Genomic DNA, 17,234 nt, shown 5'->3' with positions numbered 1-17,234 from the left:
TGCAGGCTTATGATTAGATGCCTCATTCCCCCCTTTCAAGCTCAAGGACCTTCATCCCAAGTGTCCTTGATAGCTTGACCTTCATCATATTCCTGAGGTAAAGCTCTGTATAGGGCCATGATATGAGGTAGAGTTTCATTTGAAACCATCTTGCTAATTGTACTTCTAAAACATGAAATGATACATGGCATCATACATAAAACCAATACTACTACTGTCAAGAAAAACAAGCAAGACAATAGTATCCCTTTGAGTCCTGTGACATTAGGTAACCAATTGGTGAGCCATCCCATATCCCATCCTTCCCATGTTTGTACTGGGACATGTGCTATATTCTCCATCTTTGTGGCCAACACACGGATTGCCTCACCATTATCAGAAATGTTAAAGCAACAGGCATTCCCTGTCAAGTTCAAGACTCCACATAGGCCTCCCTGCCTGGCAAGTACATAATCCATTCCCATTTTCAGCTGCAAAATGGCGGCTCTACTTTCATCCAACTGTTGTGCAATAAGTCTCAAACTCTGGGCCGTTGCATTGGTTACAAGTTCCACTACTGCTTGCAATCGAATTATTCTGTTTAGATTATAAATAGGATCCCGTGCCCCTTGTATGAGCTCACCAGGATTCCAGGAGGCAGGATCATAATAGGCTATAATGCGCTCTGGCGGCCAATCATCAGTACCGCTCCAACTTTGGGTACTTCCTCCTGCTATATGAGAAATATCAGCATTCCTTCGTGTTCGCCTGGCCGAACTAGTGGGCATAATCCACATTGGTGGTAATACCCAACCCAAGAAACAAGTCCCACTCCATTTGGAAGGGAGTTTCTTGTATGCCCATTCTCCACATATCCACCACAACCATCGGGTCTGAGGTTTTTGGTACGGGGAATACAGAAGGCGAAATACCAAAAGGGGTAGAGAGTTCACAGTGCAGTATGTTAGATTGCCTTCTTCTGTCACAGTTATGTTCCACACCACTTTCCATGCATGAATAAAAGGAGGTGCACAGGGCAAGGCATTCCGAGTTCGATAGGTAGTACCGTGTGCCCAGGTATGACTATTCTTCTTATAATCCCAAGTATAGTGACAATGAGAAGAGCCTATCATGGGAGAATCAGCTGCATCTGATGATTTATGTACACAGAATTCCCCTTGTACAGGTATAACTCGTAATGGTTTAGTTGAGTTCCATCCGGGGAAATTCTGTATTTCAGTTTGGTGTGGCATTTCGCTTACCATACCAATAGCATCTAATGGTATCGGTAATAACGGCATACCTCCCTCTGAATCATCTGGCCCAAGAGAGCAAACAAGGCAATTGGTCCTATTTGCAACATTAGCTACCATTTCAGCTAAACCTACCCACATATTGTGGTCATGGCTGAATCCATATTTAGCCAATTTGGTCAGATTCAAGGACCCTTCCCCTTCCCAAGGGATCAGGATTAATAAAATCATGTTGATGTCTAGTATATGCATTCCTTCCACAAAAGATTACCTTATTGTGATAGCAAATAATTATTAGCCCCAATATAATTCCCCCAGTGACAGAAATGGGGAACCACCAAGACCAAAACATATATCCCGAGGATCCCCAATGAGTAATATCTCTGATAATTGTTCCACAAGGGGGGGGCAGTCAATCAATTGTATTAGAGAATCTTTCCGTTCACAGTCGCTGGTTCAGACGCTCCTCAAGCTTCAGGCGTGCGCAGGTCAGCCAGCTTCCAGGTTGTGGCTGCAGCAGGCCGGTCGTCAAATGTTGCCCGTGACCTAGCCCGTTCCCGGTAGGGCTAGATACAGGGGTTTTTGGAGAGAGTTAGTTTTAAAGGATTAGAGGGGTCACCTTTGCACGTCCAACTGCCTTCAGACTTCTTCAAACGAGAGTGATGAATCCAGGGGGTCACCTCAGCTACCTTCACCGCTGTTGGAGTAGAGAGCAAGACGGTGTAAGGTCCACGCCACTTAGGTGCAAGTGGATCGCGTTTCCACTCTTTCACCCATACGCTATCGCCAGCCTGGAACTGATGAATCGGCTCGGCAATGCTGCACGGCGTGCGCTCGAGGGCCCACCTGTTAAGAGAAACAAAAACACGGGAGAGAGATTGCACTTGTTCCTGTGTCACATGGTCTCCTATTTGTTTAAGGTCAGCTGGAATATCCTGAACAAAGGAGGGCGGTCTCCCATACAGGAGCTCAAAAGGTGACAACTTAAGTCTTTTTGTGGGTGCACACCGAACACGAAACAGTGTTATGGGTAACACATCTACCCTTCTGAGACTTTAGACATATTAGTGGGCTTCTGGCATGCCCTGCGAATACCTTGCACAAGTGTCTGGCGGTAGGTGGTAAGTCTGGCCAGGTGAATTGCATTGTTTGGATCCCAATTAGGATCTTCCAAGGGAAAGTTATCTTGGAGATGACGGTCAATATTATAAATATTTCCCGCTCTGGCCTGCTCACGCAAATATATCTGTGCCTTTTCAATTATGTCTCTCCTTTCCTCAGTGGTGAACAGAGTATTTAGGAGCTGGCGACAATCTGTCCAAGTAGGGCTATGAGTATTTACTATTGAAGTCACCAAGTCCATCATAGCCTGAGGTTTTTCTGCAAAAGATGGGGTGTGTGTTTTCCAATTCATCAGATCTGTAGTTGTGAATGGAATATATTGCAGGGTCGAAGTTCGAGGTGGCCGTGGTCCGGGTTGCCCATTAACCAGCGCAGGCTCCTCAAGTGCATCAAATACTCTTCTAAGAGGGGCTACTACGTGATCTTTCTCTTCACTTTGCTCTAGGGGCCTCAAATCATAGGGGATGGTATCTGTCGCAAGGCGTTCTTTTAGCAGCTTTATACGCCTGGCTGTATTGCTTGCTGACCGAGCAAGGTCTCCCTGTAACTTCTGTAACATTTCTCTGGGACTTGGATGTACAGGGGTTTGGGGTGGGCAATCAGTTGTTCCACTAAAGGAGACTGTAGATGGAGGTCTATTAGGAGTCACAGGTGGAATAACCACTTCTGCTTGGGCTTTATTATAGAACTCCAATGCCTCCTGAAGATATTTATCATAATCTATCAAGGAATCAAACTCTGTGACTCCACTCCCATTATTCATTCCAGTTTCTTGCCTTGGGGTTACAACTGGTGGAGTGTTTGGATTAAGCTCCCTTCGATGTGGAGCATAGGGTGGAGGTGGAAGCACCTCTTCCTCTGGCCCCTCAAAAATGGGTTTGAGTTTATTTGGCAAGATTCCTTTCCTAGCTTCGGCTTTTACAGCCAATAATTTGCATCGTTTGACTTTGCATTCCCTTATCCATGGAGGATTTTTATTTAATGTGCTCAGCCAGGAATCTATATATGGAAATTGTTCTGGGCACCCTCCAGTTTCTTTGGCGATATCAGTCCAAAGTTTGCTTACTAAATTTATATCAAAGGTTCCCTGGGATGGCCATCCAGTAATTTGTTTTGGCCATTCTAGTTCACATAACGTTCTCAAGCGCTCTGGCGTCATTTTGACTCCATATGCCCCTGAGAAGGCTTTCTTAAAATTATTTAACATACACTCAAGAGGTGTATTTTCCCCCTTTGAACCCCCAACTCCCATTGTATGGCCCTGTGAAGTATCCACTCAGTCACTCACAGACGCGCTTCGTGGGTTTCCTTGCCTAGATGGAGTCGCCTCACTAGGAATCGAAGTACTGCCCACTCCACACTCAGGTCAGCTACAGATTGCTCTGTACTTTCTCACACATACAATGCGCTGGATACTTCACCACACTCTACCTCCCAATCCTTCCCTTTCCCTACACCAGATCACCATCTGATGTACCCAACCACCTAGCGTACTCAGTTTCCCCTTACTGAGACGCAGAAGTTTGATCAAGACTTCTCTTCCTCCTAATTAATTGGAGGGCCAAAAATCCCTTTGTGCACTTACCCTTGGTTGGTTCCCTGTTTCCCCCGGTCCGTCGCCGCCAGTGAGCAGGGTATCAGACAGACGAGTCTTCTGCGTTCCCCCTGGAAAAAATTACCAGTGCGCGCTTTGGGTAAGCAGTTGTCCTCTCTCTTGTACCCTGCCCAGTAGGGCGAAGGGGCTGCGTTCCAGCAGACCACTTATCCGAGTCACAGGGCACCATAAAATGTAGCACCCTGCTTGTGGTTAACGCTTAGCTGGAATGAAATATTCAACGCAGCAATAGAGAAATTAAAATAGTAATTTATTTGTCAGACAAATAAATAAGAGGCTCAGTGGTACGTGGTTACCAAGCTCTGGCCTGGCCTCCTGCCATTCTGGCCAGCACTTATATTCCCTTAATCCAGCCCCCTTTGCTCCTCCTGTGGCTGCCTCTGTCCAATCAGCCTGGTTGAAATTCCTATTGGCTGTTTGCTAGAGCCAATCACAAAAGATACACCCACAAAAGATACACCCATTTCCTTGCCCTTATAAGGGAGACAAAGAGCTATATATAAATGACAAATAAGTAATAATATATCTTACATGGAATCTTAATTACCAGCTCACCTCTTGCCCTTCTTGCCCTATTGCCTTCTAAAACAAATGGTTTAATCTTACATTTTATGTTCAACAGATGTCAAGGATCTTGAGTTTCACATCAACATTGAAAGATTTCCTTCATTTAATGTTTCTAAACAAAATGCCTGACAACTATATATCAAGACTGCCCGGATGGCGTCTTCTGTCTGGCAGGGTGGGGGGCTGGTGGCTGACTTAATTTCAGGATAAATACAACTCTTACAACCATATGAAATAAGAATCTAGCATTCCTTAAATCCTTTGCATAATTACATTTAAGCCAATATATTTAAGCTAATATATTTCATACATTTATCATAGGTAGCCTCTTAAAAGAATAAAGCTTCTCAAAGTGAAAAGGAAGAAACTCAGTAAAACACAACTTTTAAAAGAAGCCTCTTCAGTTTGCACCTCCCCCTTTCCCCCTCCTCTCCAGCCTCAAAATAAAATAGGAAGAAGCTGCTTCTTCTGCCAAGCCAGTTGCCTTTCCAACATTTAACACATTTTTAACCTTTTTTTTTAACTCTCTTAGTTTAAGAAACAGCTTTAGAAGAGACTTCCCCAAAAATGTTCTCTTTCCAGCTAAATGTTTCTCCCCATTGCTCCTGGCCTTTTAACCTTAGAAAGAATATCTGGCTCATTTTACTGGGAGGCACATTGGTATTATCTTCCCCCATTCCTAATGGTGTTTTCTCAGCCTTGGGGCAGCATATGTAATTCTCCCTTTTTATGACTTTGAGAATTGTTTTTCTACTATAAATCAATGGGGCCCTTCTTGTCTTAGGAGGAAAAACATCTTGCCAAGGTTCTTTTAGGCAGCTGGTCTTTTGCCTGGCATGAAACATTTGAAAATCCTTTTTTTTAAGCTCATTTTTAAATACAAGCCTTGATTGAAATATATAGAAGCTTTGATAAAAATGCAGGCTTATGATTAGATGCCTCACTAGAGCCCTTATGTGCCAGCTCCATCACTGAGATATTCCTGGGCTTTTTTCTGGTGGTACTCAATGGTACACAGTACTGGCACATCCCTCCTTCAATCTTGCAATGATCTCCGTGTTCCCTTCCAACTCTACGATTCTACCTTTCCCACCCTCATCCCCCATGCCCAGATCCTAATAAAAGGCTGTTTAGGTGGAAAGGCAAGCATCAATGCTTTTATCTCCTTGCCCTTCCAAGCCTTGCAACAGGGCAAGGCTTCAGAGGTGCCCATGGCACAGGAGCCTGGCTGTCACGCATGCACACTGCCTTTCCACCCTTTAGTTGGCAGTGGGCGGGGCCTGGAGTTTTTGGTGGGCATGGAAGGGGGGCAAAAAAAGAAGCCTGGGGCATAGGGGTGTGGATGCGGTCTCTGCGAGCCCATGAGTGCGCAGCTAGTTGGCGGCGCAGGCACAGTGAGGCCTAGCCACTGTGAGGAGATGGGGCAGGGCAGGTGATTGCTTGTCTGGCTTATTGTGTGGCGAACATTTGGGGGGGGGTCCCGTGATTTGCCCCCTGTGAAAAGGGCAGTAGTGGAAGGCAGATCGCTACGAACCTGGTGAGTTTTTCCTCGAAAAAAAGGTACTGTACTGTGAAGCACCGTTAGTTACCCCCTGTGTAACAGGGGCCTGATGGCCTCTACCAGAGGTTGGATGTTTACCATTGCCAGTAACAGTCAACAAGCATGCTCAGTTTTTACTTTCAGGCACCTCTTGAAAACTTGGTTGTGCCGGCGGGCCTTTGCAGCTGTTTAATTTTTTATTTGTTATATTTTGTGTGTGTGTGTGTGTGTGTGTGTGTGTGTGTGTGTGTGTATTTAAAGAATCAGATGATGTCCTATGTTTTTAGTGTATATCGCCTTGATATAGACGCACTTCTATAAATAAATAAATCCTTGCTGTGGGCAACACTGTATTTCAGACTGAACCAAAACAGTTTTTTGATTCCTAAAACTCTGGCTACAGTAGGATCTGATAATAACCCATTTCAGGCAGAAGAGAATTCAGCCTTTTCATCCTAGGAAGGATTTGGCTATGCTTGCTTGTGTCTTATACCTTTCCTATTGACAGCCCTGCTTCCTTGGGGTGCAAATTTAGTATGGCCATGGACATTGCTTATATCACATTTTATTCTCCTGGCACAGAATTTTGACTCTTATCGGCTCAGGATATGCAAAGCCCTGATTATTCCGTAATTCCATTGCCTGATTGTTCGGATTTGACAATTCTTCTTCAGTCTCTCCTTTATCATTCAGCTGCATTCCTTGTCCTAATAGCCACAGAAAACACCAGTTCTTATCATCCCAGCATATAGCCGCTTTTTGCATATTTGAAAGCTTTTATCCACCCCAACAGTACTTTTCTTTTCACACAACTAATAAGATTGAGTACTCCATTTGAGAAAGTGGCAAGTTCATTCAAACATCATAAAAATTAGACATTTACAGCTTCAGACTTACACATAGCACAGTTCTCGGGATCCTGGTAATTGAAAATAATCTCTGCTCTGTATAACAGTGAGGAGATAATGGCCACTGATGCTATCAACCCAAGCAGGAATAAGGAAGCACAAGTATGCAGGATGAACAGATAATGGGAATGCTGTGCTGAATCCTAATAAACTGAATAAACTCTAGCAGTTGAGGCAAATAAAAGGCCTGATCAGAGGGAAAGTCTTTTTCCTTCCTCAAGTAAGAAGTGTAAGTCAGATCTCATAGTGGTACAAAATTGTATGATAATACCAATGTAAGATGTGGAAAGGCTTGAACATTTGTATGTTGTTCAGTCTTCTGACATTTACTTTGTCTTTCTAGAGCAGTCGCCTTTGATTTGATTCCAACAGTAATTTTTTCTTTGTTTCAGTTTTGTCCATATGCTATAATGATTCCTGATGCACTCCCTCCCTGTATGCATTGGTTCTCTCTCCTCACAACAGGATTGCACCATCCTCGGCGGCTCAGACTTGGAAGGCCCATAGAGGCCTCTCTGCTCTCTTTCCCTCTCTGTCCCATCTCTTGTACAGTTGCTCTTATATGGCACATACGGGAGCTTGATCATTCATTCATTCATTCATTCATTAAATTTCTTACCTGCCTTTCAGCATGAAGTTCCAAGGTGAACTGGAACCATTTAAAAGCACAATATTAAAATCAGTTACGACAAATAATGGTCAAGAAAATAGAGTGAGTCCAGCAGAACAAGCCTTGCAGAAGCAGAAGCAGAAGCAGCATGGCTCCTGAAGGAATAAGCCTGTAGCCTTATGAGGCTTTGCCCTCGACCTTCCTTCAAGCCCTGCTTACAAACATATTAGAGTTCTTTGAGAGTGTCAGCAAGCATATAGATAGAGGTGACTGACATTGTGTACTTGCTTAGACCTTCAAAAAGCTTTTGACAAAGTAAGGTAAGCAGTTATAGAATAAGAGAAGAGATGGATTTTGTGCATCAGGAACTGTTTATGTAACATGAAGTAGAGAGTAGGACAGTAAGACTAAAAAAATATTATTATTATATTTACTTATAGCTCACCTTTTTCCAGACTGGGACTCTATGAGACTTATAGATTAAAAAACAACAACACAGAGATAAAATCGAAAAAGTTTAAAACATAGAAAAGATAATTATTAAAAAGTAATCACAGAATTAAAACACTATAAAAATATATCAATTAAAAAATGATCTCTCCAAGCCAAGTGAATATGCAATAAAATGGCAAATGTGATTCAGTGTAAACAACTGTAAAGTGATGCATGTTGGAGCAAAGAAAATCTTAATTTCACATATCTAATTCTTTGGCAATCACTTGTAGCCAAGTAAGACGCTCATGGTGTCTGGACCGAACGAGGACTTTGAGGTTGTAGTGGATAGTTTGATGAAGAGGTTGACTCAGTGTGTGGCATCTTTGAAAAAGGTATGTTTCATGCTAGTGATCATTAGGAAAGGAGCCATTCACCTTTAGCATGTGCCTTGAAGCTTCTCACCAAAACTTTTAATCAGGAAGTTCTAGAAGGTTCTGAACTTTGCTTTCCACAGATATAGGCAACATTTGTGGAACTGCACAGATGACTACTCAAAAAACCAATTACACTACCTGTTTTTTCTGCTGGGACGTGACCTTTCGGTTTAGTCGATTAAAAAAGCTCTAGGACAGAGGCATAAAGGTGTACACCTTTTAATTTTAGAAAATCTCACCATAGTTGATATACATTTTCACTGACATGCCTGTTGCATTTAATCAGGAGATAAAGGATTCCAACCACAGAGTATTTGGCTTAGTCATGGATAGAGAAGAAGCTGGTTCACTCTCATTTTTCATGGCAATTGGTTTTCCCAGTACTACCAACTTGAATCCAGCTGGTTACCTCTCACTGCTCTTATTTCTCCCTGAGTATTTGAATTTCCATTGGTTTCATTAGAAGTTTTAGGTTTGGAAAGAATGTCAAGGGAGGCTCATAATGGTGCTTAGAATATGAAAAGCCGAGCAATTAGCTTAGCACGTGATGCCAGAAAACAGTTTTGGCTGAAAGCCACTCCAAATGTTATTTTCTTTAAATGTCAGTAGTAATGCAAGAGCCACAGTTTCTAGCTGAATTAGATGAAACCATTTGTCTATAATGGCTCCAGGAGACTTGCTACAGCACTGCCACTGCCACAGAAAATGTTCATGCATCTCCTTCTTAGAGAACGAAAGATGTGGTTTCTCTCCTAATCTTTGGGTAGAAAATCCTGGCTGTGTGGGGGTATCAGAAATCTTTTGCTAATAAATTAAATGAATGCAGGCCTTAACATGTAATTATTTTCATTTGTTTGCTTGTTCATTTTGAAATTTCTAAACCTAATGTTGATAGAAATTTGTTTGTTTTGTTTTTAGATGGGAAGGATGAGAATTAGCCCCATACAGATTTTATGCAAATTTGGTGCCCACCGTTTTTAGTGATGCAAATCCTTTCTTGGTAAAGCATAATTGGCCACCCTAAAATTCAACAGCCATCACTTGTTGACTGACATACACTTGACACATGTCTGTGGTCAGATCTCTTGACAACCTTATTTAAAGCTTAAAACCAGCCTTGTGTGGGCAGTGGAAAAAAATTATTCAAGGTCACACATACTCCCAGGCTGCTATTGCCTTTTCTGGGGGTGGGGCAGGAAGATGGGTGCCCAGATTTTGCTTCTGATGCCATTACAAGTTTCTGAGGCAAGGGATTTCAATTAGGAAGAGTGTGAGAGAAAGAGTCCACCCCCTAGTGCTGCTGCTCCATCAATTGCCCCCCCACTCCGCTGTTACACATATCTACAAGTATATACCCTTTCAGACAATCACTTGTACACATGTAGAGAGAGAGACAGTTTGGATCTGAGTTCAGCAGAACATGTGAATTCAGTGGGAAATGGCTGAGGCAACATCTTCCCCCAGCCATTCTGCCATTGAAACTTGCACTCTGAAGACTGGAAAAAGTTTAAAGACTATTTACAGAAATACTGTAAAATTAATGAATGTTAGAAAAATGTTAGAATGAAGTTATATGGCTTCAGTAGAAATGTTATAAGGAATCAAATATAAACAGATTAATAGAGTATTAAAGGAAAAAATAAGGTTAGAATGTGTTGAGAGAATTATAGGATAGAAAACAGAGGAAGATGGAAAGGAATTGCTGAAACAATTAACGGAAGTGGAATACAAAAAGGGAGGTGTGAGGAGATCGTTGAAATAAGTGAATGAAAGATAAGATATTGAAACTGTTTGATGTGTTTTAAACTGTTTTTGTTTTGTTTTGTTAGTTTAATGTGTTTGTGTTATGTAGTGTTTTTGTATTGTATTGTATTGTATTGTATTGTATTGTTCATTTTTTTTAAATCTTTGTTGTTTGTAGTGTTTAAATTGTTGGAAAACTAATAAATATTATTTTTTTTAAAAAAAGAAACTTGCACTCTGCTCCAGCTATTTGTCATTAAAAACACACTTGAGGGAGACTGTTGCATGTGGCAGCCGGAAAACATCTAGTCTGGACCCGAAGTGTCTGGGTGACAGTTATCATCAAATAGGCAATGTTTTTTTAGGGCAGGCTTTAAAAAATCTAGTGTCACAGTGGAGGTCACTCGTGTTGAATTCTATGGTACAAAAGATAACTGTATTCAGAGATAGAGAACATGTTAGGTTTTTATTATTATTAAAAAAAACAACCCACCCACCCACAAACACAAAGCAATATTTGCACAATTCATATCTCTCATGGAAAAGAGCACAACAATAATAGATGAATATGAAGCACAGGAAGTATAGAACCTACACAGCCCAATTTAGTCTGGGGGGGTCATGACTAATTCGAAATCCATGTTTGTGAATGATCTGTTCACAATTTGTTTCTTCCAAAGTTCATTCCCCCCCCCCCCCATCATATTCTCCAATTATTTGTTTCACTGTTCTGGATGTTCTTTGATGCTTTGTCTCTCCATGTGAGAAGCAGATAATTTGACCACCCGTGATGTTTACATTTCTTCAGAAGCCAATGGCTCTAACAGTGGCTGTGCACAGTAAGTGGTATTTGTGTTCGGTTTTATAATATTTGAATTTTAGACTTTAAAAAACCCTGAAACATTATGAAGTGTTGATGAGCCCTCAGGTAGGACTTCACTATTACAGTCTAGCCAGTCTGGTAGTGAGTACCAAATACAGGGGCTTAATACTGCAAAATAGGTTATGTAGGTATCACAAACAGATAATTGGCAACAGGGATTTTTTTTAATTTATTGGGTTTTCTGAATAAATTGGGGGCAGGTGGGAGAGGGAATAAGGGCTGGCATTTTGATGCCAACCACAATGCAGCAAAAACTAAACTAAACTTACATGCATGAGGAATACCATCCCGTTATGAACACCTGCCTGGAATCACCCACTGTAGTTGAGAAGATAAAATTAGATCACCTTATATATACTGTTTGGAGGGAAAATAGGACATAAATGTTGAAAAATTAAGAAGTGAAGGAGTTATGACCCCCATGAGCAATATGTGTAAAAACTGGAGGTGAATATATGGGTGGCACACTCATGGTGATATGACAGCTAGGGCTCTGTTGAGCCCACAGCCATCTGCCCTCAAGCCTGAGAGGACCCTACACAAAAAAGCATTACCTCCTATTGGTTAAGGAATCGTATTAGCTTATGCTATTTTCCCCTTCAAAATTCCAGTCCCCTTCAGTACATTAGAGGAGGTAAAAGCTGTATGCTGCTCACGTCTTATTGTCCTCCCACGTTCCCATGGATAGTTTTTAAATGTTGGCATTATCCTCTGCTGAACAGTCAATTGTACAACAGCCATATTGAAAATAAGCTATTTTAAATGTGCTAAAGCTAAAAAACCCAACAACGCTGGGATCGTTAGAGCTGGAAGAAAAGATGTGTATTCTGTGTTCTGTGAATCAAAATAGGATGCATTTTCCAAGGCTGTTCATTTTATTACACTGGCTTTCTTCTCTGTGGGTGTGTGAGCAGTTACTGACAACAGGCTCAAAAATGGCTTTCTTCTGCCATTTTAACAAATATTTTTCTTCATTTGTGCACTCTGTTTTCTCTCAGTGAAGCTGTACTTCCGAGAAAAGCTTTCAGGACTGTGGAATCAATCACCCTTTCTATGCAGCGCAGAACAATTTTAGGTCTCCTTTATTGGAGCAACCACACTCATTTCAGCCTGGGGTGAGGAGAAAGTGTCTATTGTACCAACAGAGGGGGGGCATTGTTCAAACAAGGCAAGAGGCAGGATACTTACCACATCATGTTTGTATGGGACTGTAAATTGTGTACTTCCTATTACAGATTCTTTTAGCATCTTAGTGGACTCTTTGACAGTGCTCAGCCAGGTCTCCACACCAGATAGTGTAGCCTTTGCCAACCTGGTACCCTCCAGATGTTTTGGGCCTCAGCCACCATGCTATAGTCCAAAACATCTGGAGGGCACCAGGTTGGGAATGGCTGAGATAGTGCCCAGTGTTGCAGTCAGGCAAATTCCTGGCCTTTTTGTTTTTTTTTTGGAAAATCCAATCAGAGGGGAGGCAACTGTTCGGGGGGGGGGGGGAACCAGCACTCAACTGCAGGTAGAAACTGTTCTACTGAGTCATGTGCAGATGTGTTGCATTTTAACATTTTTAAAAGTACAGTTCCCCCCCCCCCACACAAAAAAAACATAGCATGCTGATTTGAGGAACTATGAAAACCAAATTGAGAATTTGCTCCTATCTCAGTAGAAGAATGGCAGATGAAGGTGTTGGACTTTTTGGAGCTGGCCGACCTGTCTGGAAGAATATGTGACCAGAAGGAAGAGGAGCATCAAGAAGATTGGAAGAAATTTAAAGAATATTTAGCCAAATATTGTAATATAAGATGTTAGAAGTTTCTTGAAAGTGCCAAACAGGCCTAGGATTAGACTAAGAATGAATTGTAAAAGATTATGGGCTAGATTATTAAGAAAAGAGAAGAGGATAGTAAATTGAAGGAGTTAATTTTATGAGAAATATGATTTTGGAGAACTGTTACAAAGTGATTCAATGAAATTCATTTAGAGGGGATTCAAGGAAGTCAGTTGACAATGAAAGTTAAATTGAGTTTTAGAAGTAATAAGTCTTTTATTTTTGTTTTATTTCTCTTTAGTACTGTAATGTATTTTCTTTTGTGTGTTTTATATGTTATGTTTGTGATAAATGTGGAAAATTAATTTGAAAATTTGAAAAAAAGAGAATTTGCTCCTATATAAGGGTAGATGGGTGGGGGTTATATGGATTTGTTTTGTGCAATTTTAGTCCACTTTAATTGGGCAAGCCTACATTTCCAGTATACACTTGAATCCTACCCGCAAAATAGTGAATGTGAAGACACCCTCAGTCAATGGAGTACAAGGAGAAAAATAGTCCTTTCTCCTGTAATGAACATAAGAAATTACATGGTCATTGTATAGCAGGGTAATTACCTAGACACCATCTTCTTTGAGCTTGTCCTTGAGGTCATTGCCGTGCAATGTGGTCTTGGTATAGAAAGGTCTATATTATGTAAAATAGGTCCTAAAAAGCTCTGATTTCATACACAGAACTAAATCTTGGTCTTGCCTCCCTCTAGGCATCCAAGCCACCACAAGCAGAGAAAAGTGGCTTACGGGGTTTTGATGAAAAGGCATATGTCTCCTCAAAGCTGCTGAAGGCCGGAGAAGATCCTTATCGGCAACATGCCTTCAATCAGTTAGAGAGTGACAAGCTCAGCAGCGACCGGCCCATTCGAGACACGAGGCATTACAGGTACTGTATCAGACTGCTGCCGTTTACAAACCATCACCTTGTGCTAGACTATCTTTGCCAATCCTTGAGTCATCTTTCCTGTGAGGAAGACAAAAGTAGTGTTCACAGGAAAAGCTAAGAAGGTCCATTTTCCCCTAGCACAAGCTTTCCTTTTCTGTTTTGAACATGCAAAGATTATTAAGACCGCATGCAACGCAAAGAACAGGCATTTTAAACATGTAAGCTGGCCATAGTTCCAGCCATGTCTGCAGAACCTAACTGGAAACAAATTGTCTATAGTTTTGTAGAAGTAGGACTTGTTGACATGGTGCCATTGAGCTGTTCTTGCAACAGCAGGGTCTCTCCTGCCTACCTGGACGGTTGGTGCATGGGGCAGGCTGGCAGTGAGATTGCGGTTGAGAATTTAAGTGTTTCAGCCTCTATGTGGAGGGTGCAAAACAAACTTCTTGGGATACCCAGAAGATGACCTCCTTGCATTTGTAGCTGCCCCGACTGTAAGACCTTAACTGGAGGTGCCTCTCTAGGTTCCTCCACCTCCTGAAGTGAGGTAGGTGGTTTCAAAGGAAGAGGAGGGTCTTATTGGGGGTGGTTATGGAATACTCTCCCCAGGGACTTGCCTCGCACCAGGTTTTTCTCCACCAGGTGAATAGCTTTATCTTCTCCCAGATGGTTAACATTTCATGCTTTTAGCTCTAAGAACTATTTTGTCATCTCTTGTTGGTTTGAAGTGCTAATTACTGATTTCATGCTATTGTGTGGTTTTATGCTGATTTTGATTAACTTTGTGTCACTGTTGCTTTTTCATATTGATTGTTTTTAGTACTGTTTTGCTTAGACCAGCACAGTGGATAAGTTGCTTTTAAATGTTAATTATTCTTCATGAAATGCTGCAGCAGGCTAATGCTTTTACATGTAATTGCCACTTTTGGAACAAGCCAGGACCCTAAACTAGGGTTTGGAACTGGGTTAGACTTTTGGCTGGTAACCCTTAGTTTCCTAGCTCAGACAAAAGTAGAAACTATGGCTTCTTGGTTTAATTGAAAAGAGGAATGAAGGGGCTTTATGCACAGGCAACAAGCTCATTCATACCTTGGCTTATTAAACTGAGATATGAGTGCTGTGTTTTCAATTCAGTTGCTGCATGAGGCATCTGAGCTGGATACTGATATTGATTTTTAAAATATGGATTTTTGTTCATTCTTTCACAAATTTTGCTTTAGGACATTCATTATATGACCAGTTAGAAGAAAATCAGAAATACGTGAAAAAATCTATGTACACTCACGTCCTCCCCACTTCAGCCAAAGAGAGCAATTTCTGAGAATGGAAACATGAGTACCAATATGAGTCTTCATTATTGTTGTTTTGAAGTTACTTCTCACAATCCTGTTTTAAACCTGTAGACACCAGATTACTGTCGATTTCCCCACTGTGTTGTGTGTGTATTCTTCCATTTCTCCAGCGTACCTCACTGCTGTTTCTCACATTTCTCCACTGCATTATGCATTCACAAACAGAAACTAAGTACAAGCCTTGATTTCCATACCCTTTCTAAATACCTTGCAAGTTCTTGCAAGACTGGACTGTTGAAGTTTGGACCGGCAGCTGTACAAAAGAGCTGAAGGACTGAATATTTCCCCCATCCATCCGCAGATAATTCGAGGCATTGCTATCTCCGCTGAATTGTAAGCTAAAGAATGATGTTAGAGGAAAGCATCTCAGCATTTACCAGTTCACAGTTATTTAAGTGCATCAGGAGATAAGATTATTTGAAAGAGATGAGGTGGCAGATAAGACTCTGAGGCTTTGGACTGTAGATTACTTTTATTATCAGCAGGCTACTGTTCAAAGCAATTGAGTTGGCAGGTCTATCTAGCATAAAGCCAAGAGCAGGATATGAATACTTCAACAATTCAGGCCCCCATTTGCAACATACATTTACAGCACTATTATACCACAGTCATGGCTTCCCACACAGAAACCTTGGAACTGTAGTTTGCTAAGGGTGCCAAGAGTTATTAGGAGACCCCTATTTCCCTAACAGAACTATAAATACCAGAGTGGTCCTCTGAGTGGTCCTCAGGGAACTCTGAGAATTGTAGCTCTCTGGGAGGAATAGGGGTCTCCTAACAGCACCCTTCATGGACTAGTTCCCAGGATTCTTTGAGGGAATTCAAAGTTGCGAAGGTAAAAAGAAAAAAAAGAAAAGAAAAAGTCAGCTGTTCCCTACAACTTGAGATCTTGGTTGTGAGTCCTGGAAGAATAGCTCCCTACCTTGCAGGCCTTTTTCTACCCGACCTGGGAGGGGAGGGCCCTGACTGACTCCAGCTACAAAAGCTGAGGCTGCTGAACTGAATATTGGACTAGGGTATTGTTTAGCTGGGTTTGTTTGGGGGGGGGTGTTGTTGTTGTTGTTGATACAATTTTTTACCTTTATTTTAGATCTTATGATTTAAGTGGAAATTGATTTCATTGTGCTTTTTTAATGTTTTGTATATATAACTATTAAGTGTGGATGTGCTATGGAAATGCCATGTTTACCTGAAAATGCCTGTTTTACCTGGAACCAAGCTAGGTATATGCTGTATTGCCCATGCCAAGCTGCTGGATTCAGGTCCCTAGAGTGCTTTCACAGGCATACGTGAAAACCCCCTTAGCTGCTGATTATTATGACACCATTATTCTTTATCTTGCCCTTCCTCCACAAAGCTCAGTGTGATGCACATCATTCTCCTTTTCAATGTATCCTCCTCACAACTCTGTGAGGTAGGCAAGGCCGAGAAATGGTAACTGGCTCATGGTCACACAAGGAACGTCCTGACTGAACCCAATACCCTGAGTGCTAGAACAGCACTCAAACCACTAGATCACACCACTGGCTCTGAAGCATTTAAGAGGCTTTATACTGTATAGCACTTTATAACATGTACAACACACTATCAAGAAGGTCAGTATTACATCCCCCACACTGAGGATGAGGATGAACTGTAATATTTATTTGGATATTCAGATACAGTAGTACCTTGGTTTAGGAACAATCCTGTTTACTAACTATTCTGTTTACAAACTCCACAAAACCGGAAGTAGTGTCCCGGTTTGCGAACTTTACCTCGGTCTAAGAACGGAAGCTGAATGGTGGAAGGGCACCGGTGGCAGGAGGCCTCATTAGGGAAAGTGTGCCTCAGTTTAAGAACGGTTTCGGTTTAAGAACAGACTTATGGAATGGATTAAGTTCATAAATCGAGGTACCACTATACTGCTTTTTCATTTAAAAAAACAAACCACAAAGCCATATACGGTACCATGCAGTAGCTTTGGGTTGGAAATGCAAGCTCCACTATTTGCAGTACTTACTGTATTTTTCGCCCTATAGGACGCACTTTTTCCCCTTCGAAAATGAAGGGGAAATGTGTGTGTGTCCTATGGGGCGAATGCAGGCTT

The 17,234-nt window shown here is 41.6% G+C and overlaps 1 protein-coding gene across 2 annotated transcripts in view; it reads left to right on the top strand.

Moving 5' to 3' along the window:
- GALNT16 (polypeptide N-acetylgalactosaminyltransferase 16) overlaps positions 1 to 17,234 on the top strand; it is a 143,772-nt gene that overhangs the window by 66,547 nt on the left and 59,991 nt on the right. For both annotated transcript variants that reach the window (XR_014161424.1, XM_081881749.1), the window contains exon 2: positions 13,618 to 13,793. Coding sequence is in view for 1 of the 2 variants with exons in the window: in XM_081881749.1 (XP_081737875.1) it covers positions 13,618 to 13,793 (176 nt within the window). In the remaining variant the exon portion in view is untranslated. The remainder of the gene's footprint in view (positions 1 to 13,617; positions 13,794 to 17,234) is intronic.

Source organism: Podarcis erhardii (genome assembly GCF_964252035.2).
Source record: "Podarcis erhardii genome assembly, chromosome: 1".
Lineage (NCBI taxonomy): Eukaryota > Metazoa > Chordata > Lepidosauria > Squamata > Lacertidae > Podarcis > Podarcis erhardii.
Note: the sequence above shows the minus strand (reverse complement) of the source record. Positions and strands in the feature narration are given on the sequence as shown.